Below are 23,406 nucleotides of genomic sequence, written 5' to 3'. Positions count from 1 at the left end.
AAAGGCGTGAACGGGGAAAGTCAGGAGGTGAACCTGAAAATACAGCATAAATCCTTTTCTGCCGTTGATGCAGTCTTGAGTCTTTGGAGCGGCTGAGTTTAAACCTCCATCCGATTGAAATGTACAGTACTCTCGGACGATGCATGACGAGGTCGGCCTCTGGTTTCAGAGCTCCGCGCCTGCCTGTGCGCTTTGAATCCACGGGTCTTAATTCTAATAACCGTGCCAGTATTTCTGAAATTAAAAAGCAGGAGAGGAGGGAATTTGGTTCTCTTCTGCATCAAAGATTGCACGTCCCTGCGGCCGGGATGGGCCCACAGGCTTTAAGAATCGCGCGCGCACACCCCAGGGATGTGCATAAAACCGGCTTGGCCTGTTTGGTTCAAATTCGAACCAGCTTTGAACCAGGGTGGGTAGGTTCAGTTTTGCTCAAACCACACACACCCCCGCCCAATTTGGTTTGAATTTTAACCGGTTCTAAAAGGTTCTACATAGGGTATAATGGGGACTCGAAATGGCCCATTATTCCCTATGCAGAGCACATAGGGGCATAAAACTGGGGTGGGTGGAGGCACCCAGGGGTGCGTACCACCCACCAAATCTCAAAACAATCAGACACTCCTGCGAGTTTTAAGGATTTTTTTTGAAGATTTTTCCAGTTTTTGCATTTCTCCCATAGGGAATAATGGGGATTTGAGGCAGCCCCATTCCCCCCCTTTGGGGCTGCCTGGGCACCCCAAAGTGGGTTTGGGGGCATGGCAGGTTGTGCCACAACTCCCACGAGGCAGCCCCATGCCCGTGGGGTTTATGAGTTTTTCCCCCCGGAATTTTTTTTAGAGTCTGGCCTTTTAGCAGTCTGTCTTTATCAGAGTAGCGTCTCTGGTTTGTATATATATACAGTGTTCTTCATTGTGATTCATGGAGAGAACACATACAATTTGTGTTTGGACTTGCTGTTGTATGAGTTCTCTCCATGAATCCCTATGAACTTTTCCCCTTCCTGCCCCTCCCCCCTCCCCAATGTTCCCAGGAGTTTTTGACTACAAATCCCATCATCCTCAGCCAGAAGCCATAGCAGCTGGGGGTGATGGGTGTTGTAGTCAACAACATCTGGGAATCCTTGTCACAGGGAACACTGCCCTATGCCCTCTGTGGGGAAGGGAGCCATGCACAACACTTTTGAGCTGTGCTTCCTCTGAAGAGGTCGAGGTGGCACATCTGATCCTTCTTCCCCCGCCATGGCATGCTCACAACAACCCTGTGAGGTAAGTTAGGTGGCAAGAGGGTCAGCGTGTTCACACGAATACTGGCAAGGGAGAAGTGTCGAGTCTAGGGAGCAGAGGAGATCTGTGTGGTGCTGGGTTTCTGCTCGCCAGAGGGCTGGGGGCTCTCGTCACTAGCCAGCTGGCAAGTGGATTTGTAAGTGTCTGATTGACACAGGGGAGGAGAGCTGGTTTTGCGGCAGCAAGCATGAATGGTCTCCTTTGTGAAGCAGGGTCTGCCCTGGTTTGCATTTGGATGGGTGATGCTGTAAGAGATTCCCCTGAGGGGATGGGGCTGTCGCTCAGTGCAGGGCCTGCAGAAGGTCCCAGGTTCAACCCCCGGCAGCTTCTCCAGGTAAGGCTGGGAGAAACTCCCTCCTGGAACCTTGGATTGCTGCTGCCAGTCAGTGTCGGCAGTCCTGAGCTGGATAGAGCGATGGCTTGACTTGGTACGGCAGCGTCCTATGCGCCAAGTGGATTTGGAGACGCCTGCTTCCTTTGCCCTTCAGATGGCTGCTTCTCAGTCCGTAGCCTCCCATGACCCGCCCCCCCTGATGCCTCTCTCTTTTGCCTTCTCCACACTCCCACTTTCCGCTCTCCACCTTTCCTGCCAAGAACGTAGGAACAGATGAGTCAGGCTACTGGGCCATATTGCCCAAGTACTGTTGACTCTTCCGACATGCTGCCCCCCAATGGCCTTAATCCTCACGTGCACCTTTCCCCAACGGAGCTGACTGCCTGCTTCCCTCCCAAGCAATCACCTTGAGTCAACATTCTATCACAGGACCTTCCCCCCGCCCCCAAACACTTAGCTGTCAGGAGCCCAGCTTAGGACCAGGAGAAAGGACCATCGTCTCCTCTCCTATGACCCTGCTTAGAAAGAACGACCGAAGAAACTCTCCTGTGTGTCCTGGTTGGGACATGGGAGATGGCCTGGGCTGTGGAACTCCCTGCCAAGGGACGCTCATCTTTCCCTCTCCCTGGCATCTTGCTGGGCTCACTCTTCCGCCAGGTGTCTGGCCTTTGAAACTCCTGATTCTCTTAATTTTATTGCAGGCAATCTGTGGCCTACATGACTTGGGAGCCACATCCCTGAGAAACTATCTCTCTGTGTATTGCACACACACCCTTTTGTCATCTTCATGCGTCACACTGGGCTCTGCTTCAGTTACTCTGTCTCAGAGCAATAAGGACATCGGCCCATAGGAGCAGGGTCTTGACTGCCATGGCTCCAAGGCTGTGGAGCGCTGGGGCGGAGAGCTGGTCTTGTGGCAGCGAGCTTAAATTGTCCCCTTTGCTAAGCAGGTTTGGCCCTGGTTTGCATTTGGATGAGTGATGACATGTAAGCACTGTCTGCTGTGTGATACTCCCCTGAGGAGATGGGGCCGTAGCTCAGTGGAAGAGTGTCTGCTTTGCATGTAGAGAGGTCCCAGGATCACTCTCCAGGTAGGGCTGGGAAAGACTCCTGCCTGAAACCTTGGAGAGCTGCTGCCAGTCAGAGCGGTGTACATGGTTTATGTTTAACCTCACAACAAGCCTGTAGGTTGGAGAGATCAGCAACTGGCCCAGAGTCACCCCGTGACTCAGTTTCATGGCTGAGTGGGGATTTGAACGCAGTTCTCCCCAGTCCGAGCCCAACGCTCTAACCACTGTACCACACTGGCTCGAAATCAGAAGCAGATGGCGGGGGGGATGCCTAACATCTCATCTCCACTTCAGAAACAGGACCAGGTAAAGCAAGACTCCGAAATGCAGAGAGAATGCCAGAATCCGTCCCCCGCAACCAAAAACTGGAGACGTTTTGAAAAGACCACATTGCTAGTGGGACGTGACCAGGCATGTGCAAATATTCCCCACATTTTTCCTCTCCCCCCGCCCTGCCCCGCGCCAATTATTTCGGCAAAAGCCAACCAGAGAGCTCCAAGTCAGATCTCCAGATTCTTCTGCAGTTCCAAAAGATGCCCCCCCCCAAAGGATTGCATTTGAGACCAGCGAGGAATTTTGCCTGGCGAGTGGAGAGATTTGCTCAGAGAGCTGGTCGAGGAAACATGTGGCCTCTGGTGGAGGCCATCGCTTCTATTTCTTTCGTCCAAGTCACTGTGTGGTGGATCAGGGCCACAGCTTCAGCCCTTCTGCTGCCATGGACTGGGGCATGGATCGCCAACCTCTCAGGGTTGTTGTGCAGATCACCCGAACCACGGAACTCTGGGCTCCTTGACAGAAGGATGAGATATAAATGTAAAGGTGAAGAATGAATCGTTTTGTTTCCGAGCCCTGGGTGTGTGTTCTTAGCAGCAGCCAGGGAGCATGGGGGCCTGGGTCAAACACTACACAAAAGTCATCTTGGTGTGACTGTATGGAGCAGATTCTTTGTGTGTAGTGTGCTTCCCATGTGCGCGCACACACACAGGCATCAGTAACACTCTGCAGAAAAAGAATAGTGATGCAGCCAGATCTACCGCTGCGTGCATGCTGTATCTGTGTGCACATGCGCATTGGCCGTGCATGCGCTGGAAGAACGGGGCTACATAGAGTGGATAGAGGGGTGTTCCTCTCCTTCTCTCACAACACTATAACCACTGGACACCCCATGCAGCTGACTGCCAGGAAAGGTAGGGGCCATGAAAAGAAGGACTTTTTCACACCCCGCAGAATTAACCTGTGGAATTCCCGGCCACAGGATGTGGGGATGGCCACCAGCTTGGATGGCTTTAAGTGGGGCTGAGACACTGCCTAATCCCAGGTGCAGGGGAGCAATGGCAGGAGAGAGGGCATGCCTTCGTCTCCTGCTTGTGGGCTTCCTAGAGGCATCTGGTGGGCCACTGTAGGAACGAGGGTGCTGGACTAGATAGGCCTTGGGCCTGATCCAGCAGGGCTGTTCTTAGGTTCTTATGTGGCTAACTCTGCTTGTTCCAATTCCGGGATGAAATTGGCATCCAGAAGAGGATACCCTCAAAAGGATGAAGAGCAGGGGAGATTCTCTCCTCTCTGTCTGTTGCAAGATGGAACATAGGAAGCCACCTTATACTGAGTCAGACCCTTGGTCCGTTTAGCTCAGCATTGTCTACACAGACTGGCAGAGGCTTCTCCAAGGTTTCAGGCAGGAGTCTCTCTCATCCCTCTCTTGGAGATGCTGCCAGGGAGGGAACATGGAACCTTTTCCTCTTCCCAGAGCGGCTCCATCCCCAGAGGGGGATCTCTTATAGTGCTCACATATAGTTACCCATCCAAATGCCAACCAAGGTAGACCCTGCTTAGTAAAGGGGGCAGTCTCTGCTTGCTACCACAATTCCAGGCCTCTATATGTGAGGAAATGCAAAGAGCACCAAGCACCAATCCCCTTCCTTGCTTCTCGGTTGCTCTTTATGACAAGCTGTGAAAAGCCAACTGCTCCAGGAGGTTTGTTCGGGATATTTTTCTCTGTGTGTGTGTTTGTGTGTGTGTGTGTGTGTGTGTGTGTGTGGAGTCGAGGCATAAGGCGGAAGGCGCTTTGGTGCTCTGTAGCTTTGAACGGGCCGAGGAAGGCAAGCAGTAACAGAGCCCCGTATTTACACTCTTGTCATTGTTTGAAAACCTAAGATAAGAGGGCATTTTTTGCAGGAGCAGAACTCACCTGTAGTGCAGCTTTGTATGTGTGAGTGTTTGGTTTTTATGGATTGGAAGGATGTGTGTGTGTGTGTTTGTGTATGTGTGTTGCGAGGGGGGAACATATTCAGAGGTGGCCCATTGTGGACAACCGAAAGGCACTCCTTCTGCTCATGAACACAGAGCACAATCCAGCAGGAAGTTCTCCTCCACCTGCTCTGCAGAAGTGAACAGTAACTGTGCAAGAGCACAACTGTGGCAGGCACCAGTTGGCTAGCACCTGTGCTGTCAACAATGTCCCAGGCAGGGGCGTAACTCCTATTAGGCAAGGGGAGGCGGTTGCCTGGGGGCCCCACTGCCTTGGGGGGCCCCCAGAGACACCTCACAGGACTCCCCATTGCCCCCTGCCCAGGTCCCCTCAGCCATTTGCCCTGCTTGCCCTCTCTCCTGCTTGCCCTCCTGGCCTGCAATCTAAGCAGCAGGCCAGCTGCCTGCAATGAGCTCCTTTTCTCCCCACCTCTCAGCTGATCGGCGGGGCTTGCACGGAGGTCTCCGTGTAGGCCTCAGTGAAGCCTGAACTGGAGTAGGCTTGCAGGGAGGCCCCAAGGAAGGAAGGAGGCAGGCAGGCAGGCAGGGTGGCCCCCACAGCTCTCTGCAGCGGACCCTCTGCCCAGCCCAGCATTTGCCAGGTAGAATGTGAACTCCTTTTTGTGGTCACGCCCCCCCCCGCCCATATATAGGGATCTGCTTGCCATAGAGCTTTGATATGGGGTGGGGGGGGAGAGACTGAGAAGTCTCTGAATATTTAATTTAAAACAGCTTGGAAATTTTACTGGCTTAAAAAAAAAAGTCCTATAAGTGGCTTGTTTCATGGCAGAAAATTATAAAAAACTTCTGGAACAAACAATATTATATTTATTTATTCATTCATTCATTTATAAATGCACTTATGTTCAGGTTGTTTTGCAACCGAGAAGGTCTGAGTGAGAACTGTGAAGCATGTGTGTTGTGCTTTTGTTTTATTTTATTTTTCTTGTGTGTGAACTGCTCCCCAATAACTCGCAGGGACTTCAGGGTCAATCTGGCCAACATGTGAATGCAGCACCTCCATTCCCGAGGAGATGTGTCTTAAAGGGCTTTAAAAGCCTCCTGTGAAAAACCTCCTGGAATCGAACTTGACTGAATTTGTTCAGAATTCTGAGAAAACAGACATAGGCTCACCCTGCATGGTTGGAAGTCTCCTTTGCTAATCTGCAGCAAGGGGCCCATTTTAATAATTAGTGTTTCTAGTGTGTTCTGGGCATTAAAAGTAGCACAAATATATAGTACTCAATGTATATCACTATATATTGTAAAGTGTGTGTGTGTGTATTCAGTGAAATGTATTTCTAGGCAGCATACTTATTTTGAAATATCAGACTTAAATCCTTGGGGGCCTGGGGTGTGTGGAGGCCCTGGACTTTTTTGGGGGGGTGGGGGGCATTTTAAAATTTCGTCTCTGGGCCTACTCCAACCTTGCTACGCCCCTGGTCCCAGGTGCTCACCAACTGCTGTCTGCCTTGGTAATGCTCTTGCACAGTTACCATTCATTTCTAGGGAGCATGTGGAGGAGAACTTCCTAGTGGATTGTGCCCTTCCTGGGCCAGATCGCATCATCTCTGTCTTTGTTGCTTTTGGTGGTGCTTCAGACTATCTGTTGTATTTGTATCTGACATACTTTCCTTCATCCAAGGAAATTAGGATGATGGTGTGTGGAAATTGAATGCCACAAGCCCGTGAGTAGGTTGGGCTAGGAGAGTGGGGGTTTCCTAATACATTTTTGGGCAGATCAGGGACTCAAACATAGCTCTTCCATCAAGTCTGACAGTATGCCCACAAGACCAGGAGCTTTACTGCGTTCGAAGTTGCCCCCAAACCCCAAACGATGCAAAAAGTGGATTTTATTTTATTTTTTGCTCCGGATATAAATCAAGTTACACTCTAATGTGGGATGAAAAACCCAAATTGTGTGTGAAGTGCTCCCTAACAGCTCATAGGGACTTAGGGGTAAATTTGGCCGATATGTGAATGCACACCTCCATTCCGGAGAAGATGCAAACTAAAAGACAAGTGTGGAAAACTTCTAGGAGTATTTGGTGTTCATTTTCTGGACCCTGTTAGTCTGGCTGAGGGGAAGGGTCTGCTGAGCTTCAGCATGCGGCCAGCCAATCAGGAGCAGAGGAGGAGGGTCTTCCCCTCCCCTACTGCAGTGGACACATTGTAGAGGATACGTCGGATTCAAATCAATGATCTTCAGATGGGGTACGAACAGCGCGGCTGCAGTGTGGGGAGGCAGGAGAGCTCTGAAGACCTCTGGGGAGCCCTTCAAGTACCCCAGGGGTATTGGGGCAAGCCACAAATCCACCTGTAAAATGGCTGTTGGAATAGGACAAGCAGGAAAGAAACAGGTTGAAATGGTTTTGTGCGTGGCAACATGGCAACATGTGTGACTGTGAACACTCCGCATCCTCCCTTTTGATCCCGGCTTTTGGCCCATGGGCTGCCTTTTGCGCTTTTAAACGCTCAGCTGCATTTGAGGTGTGTTTTTATGTTTTGGTGGGATTGTTTTTTGCTCGTCTTATTATGGTCTTATTATGTTGTGAGCCTCCCCGAGCAGTAGTGTACTGGAGCGGCAAGGTAGAAATACTTCAAATAAATCAATAAATTGGGACAAAGGGCAGTTTAGAAATAAGAATATAAATAAAAAGATACATGTTAAAAGGCACCATTTCCCCTTAGTCGGTGTTGCTGCTTCCCAGTTCACCTCCCAATTCCATCTCTCGCCCCAAATCGATCCAGGTGAATGGTTAGGGCAATTTGGGACCCAAAAGAGCCGCATTGTTTAACCCAAGAGGATCTCATGCAGCCTTGCTGGGTTAATGGAACTGGCTGATGGTCTGTGTGCCGGAGGTCTCCTATTGATACACACCAGTCGCCTCGGTTGGGAATCGGAAACCAGAGATTGTAGTCTCTCTGTTCCAATGAGTACAGCTGTGGAGGAGATCTGCTGGTCCGAGTCCCTCCCTGGGGTGAATTTCTTTTTGCTTCATGGCGTTAAGAAAAAGACAGTGGTTTATTGGTACTGGAAGAGGCACCATTTAATTAAGCAGAAAGGTTCATTAGGACTGAGCATCATTCCAGCATCCATCCCTGAAAAGTGTACAGTAATCATACAGATGAGAATGCATCTGAGCGTGGGCAGGGTTGCATCCGAGAATGCATATGAGCATGGGCATGGTTGCATCCGAGAATGCTTCTGAGCAGGGCAGGGTTGCGTCCGAGAATGCGTCTGAGCGTGGGCAGGGTTGCGTCCGAGAATGCGTCTGAGCATGGGCAGGGTTGCGTCCGAGAATGTGTCTGAGCGTGGGCAGGGTTGCGTCCGAGAATGCTTCTGAGCGTGGGCAGGGTTGCGTCCGAGAATGCGTCTGAGCGTGGGCAGGGTTGCGTCCGAGAATGCGTCTGAGCGTGGGCAGGGTTGCGTCCGAGAATGCGTCTGAGCGTGGGCAGGGTTGCATCTGAGAATGCTTCTGAGCATGGGCAGGGTTGCATCTGAGAATGCTTCTGAGTGTGGGCAGGGTTGCATCCGAGAATGCATCTGAACATGTACCAGAGGTTTTCCAGGAAGTAGAGTGTAATTGACAGGGTGTGGAGATGATCTAAGACGGCTTTCCACCCATAATACAGAGGAGAGTTCTGTCCATGGATACTAGCTTCACCGCCGTATTCAGTGACAGCATACCTTTGCATGCTTGTGGCTGGAGGGATCAGTAGGAGATTCTGTTGCCCTCATGGCTTCTTGTGGGCATCCCACATTGCCGTGCGAAGCGGGAGGCAGAATTGAGATGTTCATGTGGTCTGATCCAACAGGGCTGTTATATTCAGGAATGGAACCTCCATGTTCAGGAGCAACACGGGCCTTTGTTTCATGCTTCCAGGTGTTCCAGAAGGTTCTGGCTGGTACAGTGTGGGAGAAGCAGCCACGGTGCTGTTCTGATCCAGTCAGGCTCTTCTTATTCTCCTGAATGGAACCTCCACATCCAGGAGCAGTGTACCTTAGAATACCAGATTCTGGAAACAAACCATGAGGCTTTGTTTCCTCCACGTTTTGGGGCTTTCCAGAAGGTTCTAGCTGGCACCGTGGGGGGAGAAGAAACTGCTGCGCTGAATGGGCCTTTGTTCTGACCCAGCTCGTCTTCCATTCTCCGGTGGCCTTGTGCCCCAGTACCTGTTTGCCGAGGCCGACTCCATTCCCCGGCTCCTCCTGGGCATGTCCCGGGTCTCCCTTCATCAGGGAGACATTCCAATCCCCCATTTGCCTATAAAACGATTTCTTTTGTCGGTGGGAAATTTTTGCAGGGTGTGTTCACCCAAGCAAAATAAAAGAGCGCCTTTGAAGTGCGGGCGCGTTCCTTCGCCAGCCCCTGGGGGTGAGAATCGGATTCCTCCCTCTCCGAGCAGGGCCGGCCTGTCTGTACAAGCCGGGGAGTTGCAGAAGGCAGCAAATGCCCCACAGCGACAAAGCACAGGAGTCTCCGTCTGCCAAGATCCGACTCCCAGGCTTTGCAGCCAGCGTGCATCGCCTTCTCCACGCAGCGCACCTGCCCAGGAAGCAACACCCCCCCCTTGAGCTGCAGACGGCGGCAGAGACCCCCTCCCCTGCCTGTCTGGGCTGGGCCTTCTTCCCCCTGCTGCTTGTAGATGCTTTCTTCAATACATCATCCTTTTCGGGAGGGAGAATCCCCGAGAAGATCGGAACAGAGGCAGCTGCATTCTGTTGAGTCAGATCCTTGGTCGATCTAGTTCAGTATTGCCTACACTGACTGGCAGTGGCTTCTCCACAGTCGCAGGCCGGAGTCTTTCTCTCTCAGCCCTGTCTGGGAGATGCTGCCAGGGAGGGACCTTGGGACCCTCCATTCTCTAAGGGGAACATCTTATAGTGCTCACGTGTAGTCTCCCATGCAAATGCAAACCAGGACAGACCCTGCTTAGCAAAGGGGACAAGGCACGCTTTCGACTACAAGGCCAGCTTTTGCGACCAGATGCGCAAGCACAGGGCTGGCCTGTCCATGTAGGTGACCTAGGTGGTGGTCCAGGGCGTTAGATTTTACGGGGCGCTGGCGGTGCTTGTGTGAATAGCCCTAGCCATCCTTCTGCTGATGCCACCTCACCTTAATGACCTGGCTCTCTCAGAGGAATGCAGGAAGCTGTCTTCTACCGAGACAGGCCATTACTCTGCCTAGCTTGAAATTGCCAGCGCTGACTAGCAGCAGCTCTCCAAGGTGTCAGGCAGGAAGGAGCCTTTCCCAGTCCTACTAGGAGATGCGACCAAGGATTGAATCTGAGGCCTTCTGCATGCAAAGCAGATGCTCTGCCACTGAGCTACAGCCCCATCCCCTCGGAAGCTGCTGTCTACTGAGTTGGACCCTTGGTCCATCCAGAACAGGACTGTCTGCACTGACTGGCAGTAGCTCTTCAAGGTTTCAGGCAGGGGTCTTTCCCAACCTGGCAAGAAGATGCTGCCAGGGAGTGAACCTGGGACCTAGCTGCTCTTCCACTGAGTAATGGAAGGGCCCCATCCCCTACGGGGAATCTCTGACAGCGCTCACATGTGGTCTCCCATGCAAATGCAAACCAGGGCAGATCTGGCTTAGGAAAGGGACAATTTGCTTAGCCAAACACTCGGCCAGTGTGTGTGTGGGGCAACCACTGGAGGGGTCTTTCCAGTTTTCCAGGCAGACACCTCAAACAGCTGTGCCCATCAGACAGGAAGGTGGCAGGGGCCATACAGAGGGCAGCTATTCATGGCTGAGGCAGCAGCGACTGCTTGGTACCCCCCAAGAATCAGTGCCCCAGGCAGCCTCCTAGATCTGCCTAGTGGATGGGTTGGTTCTCTGCTTCGAACTGGTCTCATAGGAAAATAAAGTGTGCCGTCGAGTCGTGGTGACCACAGAGCCCTGTGGTTGTCTTTGGTAGAATACAGGAGAGGTTGACCATTGCCTCCTCCTGTGCAGTATGAGATGATGCCTTTCAGCATCCTCCTACATAGCTGCTGCCCAATATAGGGGTTTCCCATAGTCTGGGAAACACACCAGCAGGGATTCGAACCGGCAACCTCGGGCTTGCTAGTCGCGCCATTTCCCCACTGCACCACTAGGTGGCCAGTCTCATAGTAGCAAGTATGAAATGTCCCCTTTGCTAAGCAGGGCCTGCCCTGGTTTGCACTTGGATGGGCGATTACATGTGCGAGCACTCTAAGACATCCCCCTTAGGGGATGATGGGGAAAGAGCGCCTGCCTGCTTGCAGGCAGAAGGTCCCGGGTTCAATTCCTGGCATCTCCGAGATCTGAGGGAGACTCCTGCCTGCAACCTCTGAGAAGCCGCTGCCAGTCTGGGTAGACAATCCTGAGCAAGATGAACCAAGGGTTGGACTCTGCAGGAGGCCGCTGCCGGGGTCCCCACCCGAACCCCTCTGGCTCTGGAGCTGGCCGTGTGGGACTGAGAAGGTGACTTTTGCTTGGTCCCCTGGCCCTGCCTCGGATGTCGGCATCTCTCTGAGGTGTGTTGGACAGATTCCAGGCGAGCAACGGAGGGTTCTTTGATAAGATCTGACGGGCGGGTAAGAATTTCGGGCAGGCGGCCAAGGTACACAGGGCCTGTAATCGTTAACTCAGTCTGTAAACAGTTCAAACGGCACTGGAGAGGCCGTGGGCTCTGACTTCGGCAGCCGGCTGCATTTCATCTCCCCGCTCCCCAAAGGCGGCCGTCCCAAGCTCCCGATCCGGCTGCGGCGAGGGTTGGTGCGGAAGGCCTGCAGGCTGGGCTGGGCGTGCGGGACGGAGACGGGCCGGCCAAGGCCGAGCAAGACAAAGGAGCCCAGCTGCGAATGGCTGACCTTCAAACCTTGCATGGCCAGAAATGCGCGTTGTTCCCCACCTGCTCGGGGCCCAGGGAAGCAGGCGAGCCAGCAGGGAGGGCCACCCCGGAGGCGTCTTTCACCTGCAGCCGGATCCGTTCGGGTGCTCAGTTCCAGCATGCTCTGGGCTTCGTCCGAGGAAAGGGCGGACTACAAATCCCATCACCCCTGTGCACCACCGTGGGCGGTTGCTATGGATCATGGGCATTATAGTCCGGCATGTGCAGTTGGCATTCCCTCTTCTGGTCCTTGTGGCAGGAAAGATCGGGGAGGTGGGGAGAGAGGCCAGCAGAGAGAACCCTGCTGACATTGGGCAAATAGTAACTAGTGAACAGGCCTTCTCTGTGTTAGCCCCCCTGTCCCAGAAGACCCTCCCTAGTCCGACATGCCTGGTGCCCACACTGACGGCCTTTTGACACCAGTTTGAAGCATTTTTATTTCCCCGGGTATTTTAATGCAGTAGATTTTCTCGGGGTCACTACTGCTTCTGAGAGGTCTGAGATGGGGGTGGGTTTAGTTTAAAATTCAAGTTGAATTCGCATTTGTACCGGCTGCCGGGCCGTTCTTTGTTTTTGTTGGGTTTTCATTGGTTCTCGCTCAAGTTTGTCAATTTTGCCTCGGGCCAGCCTTGAAGAGGCTGGCTAGGAACAGTGTGAAAGCGAGGCAGAGTGTTTGTGGTTTGAAAAGTATATATAATCTCCAAGCGGATCTTTGCTGGAGGTGTGAAATGCTGCGTGCAGATCTCCGAGAAGTCTCTTGGAAATGCACACCCGGATCAGATGATTATTTGAGTGATATGAAAGACATGGCTGGCTACTCCGGCTGTTTTGGGACTACAGCTCCCATCATCCCCTGCCACAGTGGCCAATAGTTGGGGATGATGGGAGTCATAGTCCAACATCTGCAGGTGGCCGAGGTTTTGCGGTGAGGACTTACCCTAACCCATCAGGGTTGTCCTTTAGCTGTGTGTGTGCTTACTTATTTTAGAAGCTGATATTTAGGGGATAACCTGCCTTTGAACAGCTGCTGACTCCAAGTGGTAGCAGGCACTCCTCCCCAAATATTTCCGACTTCCTCTTTTACTCTCCCCTCCACCAGACTGGAACTTTACAGTAGCATATCAGACAAAACACTCCTAGTATATTTTTGTCCTATAGCTTGACTGAATTCTTTTAAAAGGCTTCCGTTGTGTAAAGAAGCCTTTGCAATACCCCAGAACAAGCAGCAGAATACAGGGCAGCCAGATAGGGAGGAGACTCCTCCAGCCTCCCAGGAGCCAAGCCAACCCCTTCACTTTCTTCCTGGCTAGAAACTGGGCTTGGTGAGACCATGTGTGCTGGGCATGCTGCATCATCCCCCCTGCAGGTATCAGCTGACCTGGTCCTACCACCATAATCTTTCTTGCCACACTTTCTCGGCCAAGAAGAGGAAATTAGCCTGGGAAGTAGACTGGATGATTTGCCCCCATCCAAAAAGACCTCAAGGGTATTCACACATGCAACCTAACCTAACCCAAGCTAGGGCATCCCAACCTGGTCTGGGCTGCATGTGTGAAGCACATCCCGGCGCTGCCCTCATACCAAGCCCAAGTTTTTAACCCAGCATTTAACCTGGGTGACCGCTGCCAAATTAAATGCACCCCCCCCCCAGCCCACTGCTATTTCTGGCAGCGAGTGGGGGGGGAGCGGTCGCGTTTGTGCCCAATTGCATTAGTTAATTGCCTGATTGATTACTTAATTAATAGGTAATTAACTACATCAATGGCCTCCTCTCTATAAGTATTCATAGGTTCTGCTCTGTTATACGTGTGTGTGTGTAAGTAATGCTCTTTTTCTGTTATTAACGCTGAGCTGAGAGTGGGAAAAGGACACTGTGCTTGGTGTGACCAAGAGATGGAAGTTCTAGAATGTTCTCTCTCTCCCCCGCCTCCTATATCTATGATCATTGTTACTACCTCAGAGTTGAGAGTGGGGGAAAGGGGCCGGATTCTGCCGGATTCTTGCATATATAAAAGTCCCATGATGTGACCAAGAGACAGGGGTCCTGCACTGCTGTCTGTGTCTGCCTGTGTCTTCTATCTATGATCATCATTACTAACTCAGAGCTGAGTGTGCGCAAACAGGCTGAACCCGGTCGGAGCCTTGCAAGCGCCAGAAGTCCAGTGTGACCAAGAGACAGAGGCTCTGTGCTGCTGCTACACATGTCCGTGTGTGTCTCTTTCTCTCTTCAATCTATGATCATAATTAGGAACACTCGCAAAACGCACCATCACGGCGATCCGAGAGCGGGTGGGCGTATCATACGCTGCCCAGTAACTGCCGCTGGGAATCAACCCACTCACCTCCCATCCCAAACTGGCCGGGCTCAGGGGAACTGTTCTGTCAACAAGTTGGCCATCTTTTCCTTCATCGGCGTGGGGGTGCAGGGTGGGGGGTGATGCTGGGGAGATGCGATTGAGCTTCCCGAGGAGGTATGGTTTGATCCTTTGCCTAGGATAACAGGTGTGAGCTCACCTTTGCTCTAACAGGCATTGTTGCCTGCTAGAGCAGATGGCGGCCCGACCCATCTTCTCTCCAGCACAAGACTCGGCGGCCGTCAACACTTCCCCTGACTGGCAGATGCTGGTGGGGTTATTTGGGGCCAATCGCCCGAACTAAGCCTCCTCTCCTCTCCAACCAATCCCCTTTCCTTGTGCTGTGATCCTTTGTCACCCCAAAAGTGGGGACGGTTTGCTTTAGGATACCTTGTTGAAGAGGGGGTCAACCAACTCCTGGTTCACCACTCAGCTCCTTAGGAGCCAGGCCCACAAATCTGGGCCATCGCTACCAACTCAGGCAATGGAGGCTCGCCGTGATTTTTGGCAGTGCCTACTCCACCTAGAGAGCCACCTAATGGTGCTGTGGGGAAACAACTTTACTAGCAAGCCAGAGGCTGCCAGTTCGAATCCCCACTGGTCTGTTTCCCAGACTATGGGAAACACCTCTATCGGGCAGCAGTGATATAGGAAGGTGCGGAAAGGCATCATACTGCGCGGGAGGCGGCCATGGTCAGCCCTTCCTGTATTCTACCCAAGACAACCACAGGGCTCTGTGGGCGCCACAAGTCAACACCGACTCGACGGCACACCTTGCTTTATCTTTACTCCCCCTAGAAAGAGGCAACAGTATTGGTGCACTTATAATTTTCTCTGTGCGATCACCCCTCCTTTATCCCGACCCCCACACGATTTGGAGGAAATCGCAGTCATCTTTGCACAGAGGAAAGGGTCAGGGTAACCATGAGACAAATGGTTGTCTTCTCTCCATAGAGTCATTTTTGGAGGACATGCCTGCCAATTTTTATTGCCATTCCTCTGACATCCTTGATAACACTTTCTAATAGTTTTGGGTTTTTTAATAGGAACTAATACCTATGAGGTCCACTGCTGCATTAGTTATCCAAGTTCTCTTTGCTATGCTAACTTGATAATCATTGTCATTCTGCGTTTTTAGTATTGTTACATTCCAGTTTATCGTTTTATTATTATAGCGTTCATTTTTAGTACTTCGTCTACAAAGTAATTCTACAGAGAGGTGGTCGTTATAAGTTGCTTGAACTGGTCAAAGTCCGTAATAAAGTCTTCAATATTTTAAAACTGGGGAAAGTCTTTCAAAACACCTTTGCAAATGTGGCTACTGTAGGCCAGATGGTCAGGTCGAGGAAAGCACGATAACCCCACTGAAAGTTGGATGTCTCACCATACGATCACCTCTTTTCCATCTCTAGGAGTCTTCTTGTTGTGCCGTTGAATCAGTGTCAATTCGTGGCGCCCACAGAGCCCTGTGGTTGTCTTTGGTAGCATTCAGGAGGGGTTGACCATGGCCTCCTCCCGCGCAGTATGAGATGATGCTTTTCAGCATCTTCCTAGATCACTGCTGCCCGATATAGGTATTTCCCATAGTCTGGGGAAAAGACCAGAAGGGTTTCGAACCGGCAACCTCTAGCTTGCTAGTCAAGTCATTTCCCCACTGTGCCATTAGGTGGCTATCTCTAGAGGTGCAGAACTTGTCAAAAATCACAATGAACCTTCACTCCCCACCACCATGGTACAGCTGACCACCCCAGGTGACTCAGGGATGATTTGCCAGGGCGTTCTTCACACAGCAGTCTTTACTGTGAGTTTTCTGCGAGGCTTTACTGCATACTCGAAGTTGTCCCCAAAAAACGATGCAAAAAGTGGATTTAAAAAAAACAAATGGATCTAAATCAGGCTACACTCTAATGCACAGTGAAAAACCCAAATTGTGCGTGAACTGCTCCTTGATAACTCTCAGGGACTTCAGGGTTAATCGATCAATAAATCATTAAAGCCCTGTGTGGGGAACACCCAGGCGAATTGGGCCCAGGCGGGCAGCAGCATTTTGTACGGGTTGCACAGCTTCTGAAGGGGCTTGCAGGGCCACTTTTTTTACCCCCTTTCAAGCATCTGGCTGGCTACTGCTGATCGCCCCGAGGCCGTGCCGCGCGAACCTTTGGGAGGATCCAGTGGGCAAGCCTGGCGTTTTTATCGCGCTTGCATCCAAGAAGGTAAAGAGTTCGATTCCGCGCAATTCTGTGATGTAATCAAGCCCCCAAAGGGACGCTGACCTGAAACCGCCAAAGCTCTTGCAGAAGCCCTTCACATCGCTGATCCGGTTGCCCTCAAAGGCTTGCAGCCGCGTCTGCTTTACCAGAATAGAGCTGTGCAGATTTCTCTCCGCAAAACCAACCCACCCCGCTTCCTTTTTCCTCTGCAGTTCCACCCCCTGTCTCTGTGCAACACCAGTGAGGACGAACACAACATCCCTGGATTTGTCTCCATTGTCAAACTGGAGCGGCCTGAGCGGGACCTTCGCCCGTGCCTCTCCCTGGCCAACAAGGTATGTGGGTGGTGTGCCGCTCTTTCCGGGCAGATCTGCCAGCCTCCTTACATCCCACTCTGGCAAACTTCCTGGTCCATTTCCCAAACAATGATATTGGCAATTAGCCTCTCCAGAGGGCAGCTACACCCTTTTATTTCGCCAGTATTCGCCCTGGGGAAAGATGGTGGGGTTTGCCCCAGATCCGACCGAGTCGAGTCCCTGATCCAACCGATTTGAGACCCAGATCCGACCGAGTCCTCTGCTTCCGGAGGTGAGGGTGGAAAGGTGATTTATTTGCTGCCAAGTGTCAGAGCCTCTGTTCTGCATGATTGAAACCCCCTGGTTCAATCCCAGGCTGGCACCATCTCCAGGTAGGGCTGAGAGAGACCCCTGCCTGGAACCTTGGAGAAGCCACTAGCAGTCAGCGTAGACAATCCTGAGCTAAATGGGCCAAGGGTCTGACTCAGTAAGCAGCAGCTTCCTAAAGGATAGCTCAGTGATAGAGCCCCTGGTGGCGCAGTGGTAAAAACTGCCGCCCTGTAACCAGAAGGTTGCAAGTTCGATCCTGACCAGGGGCTCAAGGTTGACTCAGCCTTCCATCCTTCCGAGGTCGGTCAAATGAGTACCCAGAATGTTGGGGGCAATATGCTAAAATCATTGTAAACCACTTAGAGAGCTCCGGCTATAGAGCGGTATATAAATGTAAGTGCTATTGCTATTGCTATTGCTATCTAGGTCCCAGGTTCAGCCCCTGGCAGCCTCTGGGAAAGACCCCTGCCTGGAACCTTGGAGAGCTGCTGCCAGTCAGTACAGACAATCCTGAGCCAGGTGGGCCAAGGGTCTGACTCCGTAGGCAGCAGCTAAACTTCCTATATTGGGAGGGAGAAGAGAGTCAGGAGGGAATGGAGGGCAGTTCGCCCTCCAGTTTTCAGGCGGCAAACTCCCATGGCCAAGACCCGCCTCGCCGTGGACGCCCGGCCTCCCATTTCACAACGGTGTTGGCTGAGAGAGCAGCCCAGGAGCACCTGGGCCGCCTTTGATCTTACAGCTGGGAAACTCGCAGGCTGACCTCTGAACCATGTGCTGGAGGCAGCCTCGGTAATTGCGAAGCCAGCCTGCCAGAGCAATCCTGCTGCAGCAGACCTGCTTGCACATGCTCCCCAAAGACGCCCAGATCAAAGGCAGCGGCAAGCATGAGTAAGATCGCAGCACTGGGCCTGCACTTTGCTCTTCTGACTTCCTCTCCGGCTTCCTTCCTTCCGAAAGAGGCCGGCGTTAACCGCTTCCCGGCCAGAGGGCTCTCCCGCTGCAAACCCTCACTGCCTTCTACTGAGTCTGACCTTGGCCCAGCATCGCCTGCTCTGACTGGCAGCGGCTCTCCAAGGTTTCGCACTGGGGTCCTTCCCAGCCGGACTTGGAGACGCTGCCAGGGACTGAAGCCGGGCCTTTCTGCACGCAAAGCAGACGCTCTGTCAATCAGCTACAGTCTCGTCCCTTAAGGCAGGGTTATTCAGCTTTGGATGTTGGGCTGTTCGGGGTCTATAATGGCCAGCACTCAGCCGCGGTGGCCAGGAGTCAGGGATTATGGTTTCCCCCCTGCTAACTGGGCAAAGAGGCACCTTTTAACATGGTGATTCTCTTTTATTTTGCAGGGGGAGAGTAACTGGCCCTATCCACCCCCAGCACAGTCCCTCCAGTGGCTGTTGCTGGTGTCTATCTTATGTTTCTTTTTAGATTGTGAGCCCTTTGGGGACAGGAAGCCATCTTGTTTATTTATTATTTCTCTGTGTAAACTGTTTTGGAAACTTTTGCGGAAAAGCAGTATATAAGTTGTTGTTGTTGTAAGCCAACATCTGTAGGGAGGAGGGGACCAGCTGAGTAGCCCTGCCCTAAGGGAAATATCCTAGGGGTTTCCAGCTTTTAAAGAGTATCCCTTCTGCCACAAACCTTTCAGCTTAAGTACCCCATAGAAAATTTTAAATTCAGAAAGAGAGAGATAGGGGGGTAAAGTGTGCTGTCGAGTCGGTGTCGACTCGTGGCATCCACAGAGCCCTGTGGTTGTCTTTGGTAGAATACAGGAGGGGTTGGCCATTGCCATCTCCCCGCGCAGTATGAGATGATGATGCCTTTCAGCATCTTCCTAGATCGCTGCTGCCTGATATAGGCGTTTCCCATAGTCTGGGGAACAGACCAGCGGGGATTCGAACGGGCAACCTCTGGCTTGCTAGGCAAGTCATTTCCCCGCTGCACCATTAGGTAGAAAGACAGTCAGATAGATAGATAGATGAAGGTCAAGTGTGCCGTCGAGTCAGTGTTGACTTGTGGCACCCAGAGGAGCCCTGTGGTGGTCTTGGGTAGAATACAGGAGGGGTTGACCATTGCCATCTCCTGCGCAGTATGAGAGGATGCCTTTCAGCATCTTCTTATATCGCTGCTGCCCAGGATCAGTGCTTCCCTATAGGGTAGAATTCCTCCGAGGCAGTAGCCTTGCCTCGTAATGGCAAAGGGGGGATGCCGATCTGCAAAAGCAGCTGGGCGACGCTGACCTGGCAGCCACGGTGGGTGGCTGATGGGAGACCAGAAGGGCCGAGGAAACGGAGGAGAAAGCCAAGGATGCCACCTCATAAGACTTGGACGGGGGAAAGAGGCGCTGGCAGCTTCCGCCAGGGTTTCTAGGCAAGGCAGCTGGCCCTCTTGGATGGCTCCTTCCTAACCCCCCGTCCGCCTCCAGAAGGAGGCCAAATACTGGCTGCCCCCCCATTGTCCCCAGCCAAAGGCCATTGCAGCAGGGGATGATGGGAGTTGAGATGCCCAGATGTTGGTGACTATAATCCCCATCGTCCCCAGCCAAAGACTGTTGCAGCAGGGGATGAAGGGAGTTGGGATGCCCAGATGCTGTTGACTACAACTCCCATCACCCCCAGCCAAAGGCCATTTCAGCGGGGGATGATGGGAGTTGGGATTCCCTGCTTTATTGGCTACAAGTCCCATAATCCCAAATTAAAGGCCATTGCAGTGGAGGAGGATGGGAGTTGTCGTCAACAACATCTGGGAATCCCTGTTGCAGGCCACACCGTTCACCATATCCGCTGAGGAGTAAGGCCTCCTTCCAGCGGCCCGATGTCCAGGCCAGGATAGAGCCGGAAGTGAGATTCCGAACTTGGAATCCCTGTCCCAAAAGGCCCTGATAGGGCTGTGGGTGCGAAAGTGTAGCTCTGAGCATGTAGAGAGTGCCTCTCCGCGTGTGCAGAGGGCTTCTCCCCAGTGGCCCCTTTCCAATCTGGAGCAGAAGGGTGCCTGGGGCCGCAGCCTCCTCGCTGGAGTCCCTGCGCCTGCCTGCCTGGCCCTGCTGGCGTGTGGCTCCTCTGAGCTGGCAGGAGGCTGCTACTGAACAGCCTGGGCGGCCCCCAGGCAGTAGCGAGGAGGCTGGGCTGCGATTCCTCTCCTGGCCTTTGAAGTGGGGCCAGCAGTTGTGGGGCTCCTGGCTGGCTGCCAGTGCCAAGAGGATGTGGGGCAGGCAGGTAAGCCAGCCAGCCCAGGCCGGAAGGGGCGGGGAGGGAGTGCCAAGGCCTGCGCTGAGCCGCTGGGGTGGCACCACGGCTGCAGCAGGGGAGGGCTGGAGGAGAGGAGGGTTCTGGGCAAGTCCAGTGCGGGTCAGATCCTGCCCCGTCCTTGGCAGGCCGGCAGATTTCTCACCTTGCTGGCCTGTGGGGGAAAGATGCATGGATTCGGAAACGGAGGCATAGGGTGGAGAGAAGGCAGGAGAGAGAGATTTCTCTCTCTCCTCTCACAGCACTAGTACCAGCAGTCATGGGGGAACCTAGGAAGCTGCCATATACTGAGTCAGACCATTGGTCTATCTAGCTCAGTGTTGTCTTCACAGACTGGCAGCGGCTTCTCCAAGGCTGCAGGCAGGAATCTCTCTCAGACCTATCTTGGAGATGCTGCCAGGGAGGGGACTTGTAACCTAGATGCTCTTCCCAGAGCAGCCCCATTATACCCTAAGGGGTTTATCTTGCAGTGCTCACACATCAAGTCTTCCATTCAAATGCAACCAGGGCGGACCCTGCTTAGCAAAGGGGAGAATTCATGCTTGCTACCACTAGACCAGCTCTCCGCTCTGCGTCATCTTGGTTCAATCTGCGAAGAACTTTTCCACAGGGCACAGAGTTATTCTATGGGATTCCCTGCCACTGGAGGCGGTGATGGCCACCAGCTTGAATGGCTTTGAATTAGACAGATTCCTGGAGGAGCAGTCTCGCTATGGCTACTAACCTGGATGGCAATGGGGTGCCTCCCGACTCAGAGGCAAGCCCCAGGAGGAGCACTGGGCTTGCGGAAGCAAACAGGAGAGCTGGGTTTTGTCCTGGTTTGCATTTGAATGGGAGACCACGTGTGAGCACTTTAAGATATTCCCCTTAGGGGATGGGGCCGCTGCAATCCCAAGAGGCCTTGAACCTGGAACCTTCTGCCTATGCTAAACCTGGACTGTACCATTGACCCGTGGCCATTTCCTGAATGAAGAGATGAAACTGCCTCCTACTGAGTCAAGCCAGTGGTTCCTCTAGCCAGGTTTTGTCTGCTCTGACTGGCAGCAGCTGAGTGGTAGAACATGTGCTTTGCATGCCGAAAGTCCCAGCTTCAATTTCTGGCAGCATCTCCCGGTAGCTCTGGGAGAGACTCCTGCCTGAAACGAGAGAGTCTCCCAGCTGCTGCCAGTCAGTGTTGGCAATGCTGAGCTAGCTGGACCAAAGATCTGACTCAGTAGACAGCATCTCCCTATGTAATCTCTAAGCGAGGACTGTAGCTCAGTGGAAGAGCATCTTTGCATGCATGTGGCAGATCCCAGGTTCAATCTCTGGCAGCATCTCCAGGTAGTGCTGGGAGAGACTCTTGGGGAAGCTGCTGCCAGTCGGTGTAGACAAAACTAAGCTGGACCAATGGTCTGACTCAGTAGGTGGCAGTCTTCCGACTTCCTTGTTTTCTTTGGACAAGAGTCTGCAGATTAGGCCCAGCTCTCGTGGCCTGTCCGCAACAGCTCCAGAGAAGGACGTCTGTGGTCTCCTGACGTTTCTCCCGTTGCTCTCTTTGAACAGGCCAAACTGGCAGGGGAGAGAGGCGCTCAAGCTGTTCTCTTTGACATCACAGATGACCAGGGCGCTGCTGACCAGGTAAGGAGACCCTCCCCCTCCCCCGCCGGAGGTTAGCTCTTCCTTTCGTTTGATTGGTTGATTAAGTGCAGTCGAGTCCATCCCCCTTGCTGCTGGCCGTCCTCGTCTCCTCTTGCCTTCCCCTTCCCCTTTTGTTTAGCTTTTGAAAATATGGCCGGGCTCCCCCTCTCCGGTTCAGCGCTTCGGAACCTTTATTTACATGCCGGCAAGACGCCTGCCCGTGGCTTTGGGTGTGGGTGGAAATGTGGCTGCCACCATGAGCCGTGGTGGGATGCCAGCTGCCCAGCCCATCCCAGCTGGCTCTCTGCCCCACTGCAGGCCCCACTTCCAGACCTGTTCACTCCGGCCCTGGGAGCCTGCTGAATGACCTCCGTGGGTCCAGCGATGCATCTCACGCCGGAGTTTCTTTCTCCACAGCTCAAGCAGCCACACGGGCTCAACCACCCGGTAGTGCTGATCTGGGGCCACGACGCCGAGCTTCTGATGGGCGTAGTGAACAATAACCGAGAAGCCCACGTGAAGATTGAGGTGAAGGAGACGCCAGCGTGGGTGAGTGGGCGTTTCTGGGCCCTGGGCCCAGTCCAGCCACTCGTGCGAGTCCAGGGACGGGTCTCGGACGACTAGTTCAGGGAAGCAACGGGGTGACCCTAAACGGGATGAGGGGAGCAGGGGATTGGCTGTACGCTAAATCCATCGAGAGGCAAGGGAATAAATGGGGTTAGTTTCTTTGCCTTCTCAGTGACGCTCGCTTGGCATTTTCAGACTTATTTATATTTACATTAATCTCTCACTGGCATTTATCTCTCCAAAGATCCCAGAGTGGTGTCATAGGAACTGAGGAAGCTGCCACATACTGAGTCAGACCCTTGGTCCATCTAGCTCAGCATTGTCTTCACAGACTGGCAGCGGCTTCTCCAAGGTTGCAGGCAGGAGTCTCTCTCAGCCCTAAATTGGAGATGCTGCCAGGGAGGGAACTGGGAGCCTAGTTGCTCCATCCCCTAAGTGGGGGGGGGGATCTCTTCCTGTGCTCACACTTCTAGCCTCCCATTCATATGCAACCAGAGCAGACCCTGCTTAGCTAAAGGGACCAGTTGTGCTGGCTACCACAAGACCAGCTCTCCTCTTCATGTGCTAATCTAATGTTATGCTCCTACGTGACGGTGATCAGCACAATTTTAACCCTAGCATGGGGATATTTTGAACGTCCTACATTCAAACGTTTCCAGAATGGGGACTATTCAGTCCAAACTACCTGGGCGTTTCCCAGAGAGCAGGCTTTTCCGCAGGTTTAAAGGTAAAGTGTGCTGTCGAGTCGGTGTCAATTCCTGGCAACCACAGAGCCCTGTGGTTGTCTTTGCTACAATACAGGAGGGGTTGGCCATGGACGTGAGGGGTGAAATACTGTGAGTTATGGGGTATACTGGATATTTCAGATTTGCCCCCAAACCAATGCAAAATGTGGAATTTTTTTAACCCCGATCATAAACCGGACTAAGCTGCTCCAATGCGAAACGAAAAACCCGAATCGTGTCGGGACTGCTCTCGTCTCGCAGGGA

General features: G+C 52.8%; 1 protein-coding gene across 1 annotated transcript in view; it reads left to right on the top strand.

Annotated features, from left to right (window-relative positions):
- Nucleotides 1-23,406, top strand: part of RNF43 (ring finger protein 43) — a 44,291-nt gene that overhangs the window by 10,125 nt on the left and 10,760 nt on the right. The window contains exons 2-4 of the mRNA XM_053274569.1: nucleotides 16,575-16,697; nucleotides 21,776-21,850; nucleotides 22,268-22,399. Coding sequence (XP_053130544.1) covers nucleotides 16,575-16,697; nucleotides 21,776-21,850; nucleotides 22,268-22,399 — 330 coding nt within the window. The remainder of the gene's footprint in view (nucleotides 1-16,574; nucleotides 16,698-21,775; nucleotides 21,851-22,267; nucleotides 22,400-23,406) is intronic.

The sequence above is a fragment of the Hemicordylus capensis genome, chromosome 12, assembly GCF_027244095.1.
Source record: "Hemicordylus capensis ecotype Gifberg chromosome 12, rHemCap1.1.pri, whole genome shotgun sequence".
Taxonomy (NCBI): Eukaryota; Metazoa; Chordata; class Lepidosauria; order Squamata; family Cordylidae; genus Hemicordylus; species Hemicordylus capensis.
Note: the sequence above shows the minus strand (reverse complement) of the source record. Positions and strands in the feature narration are given on the sequence as shown.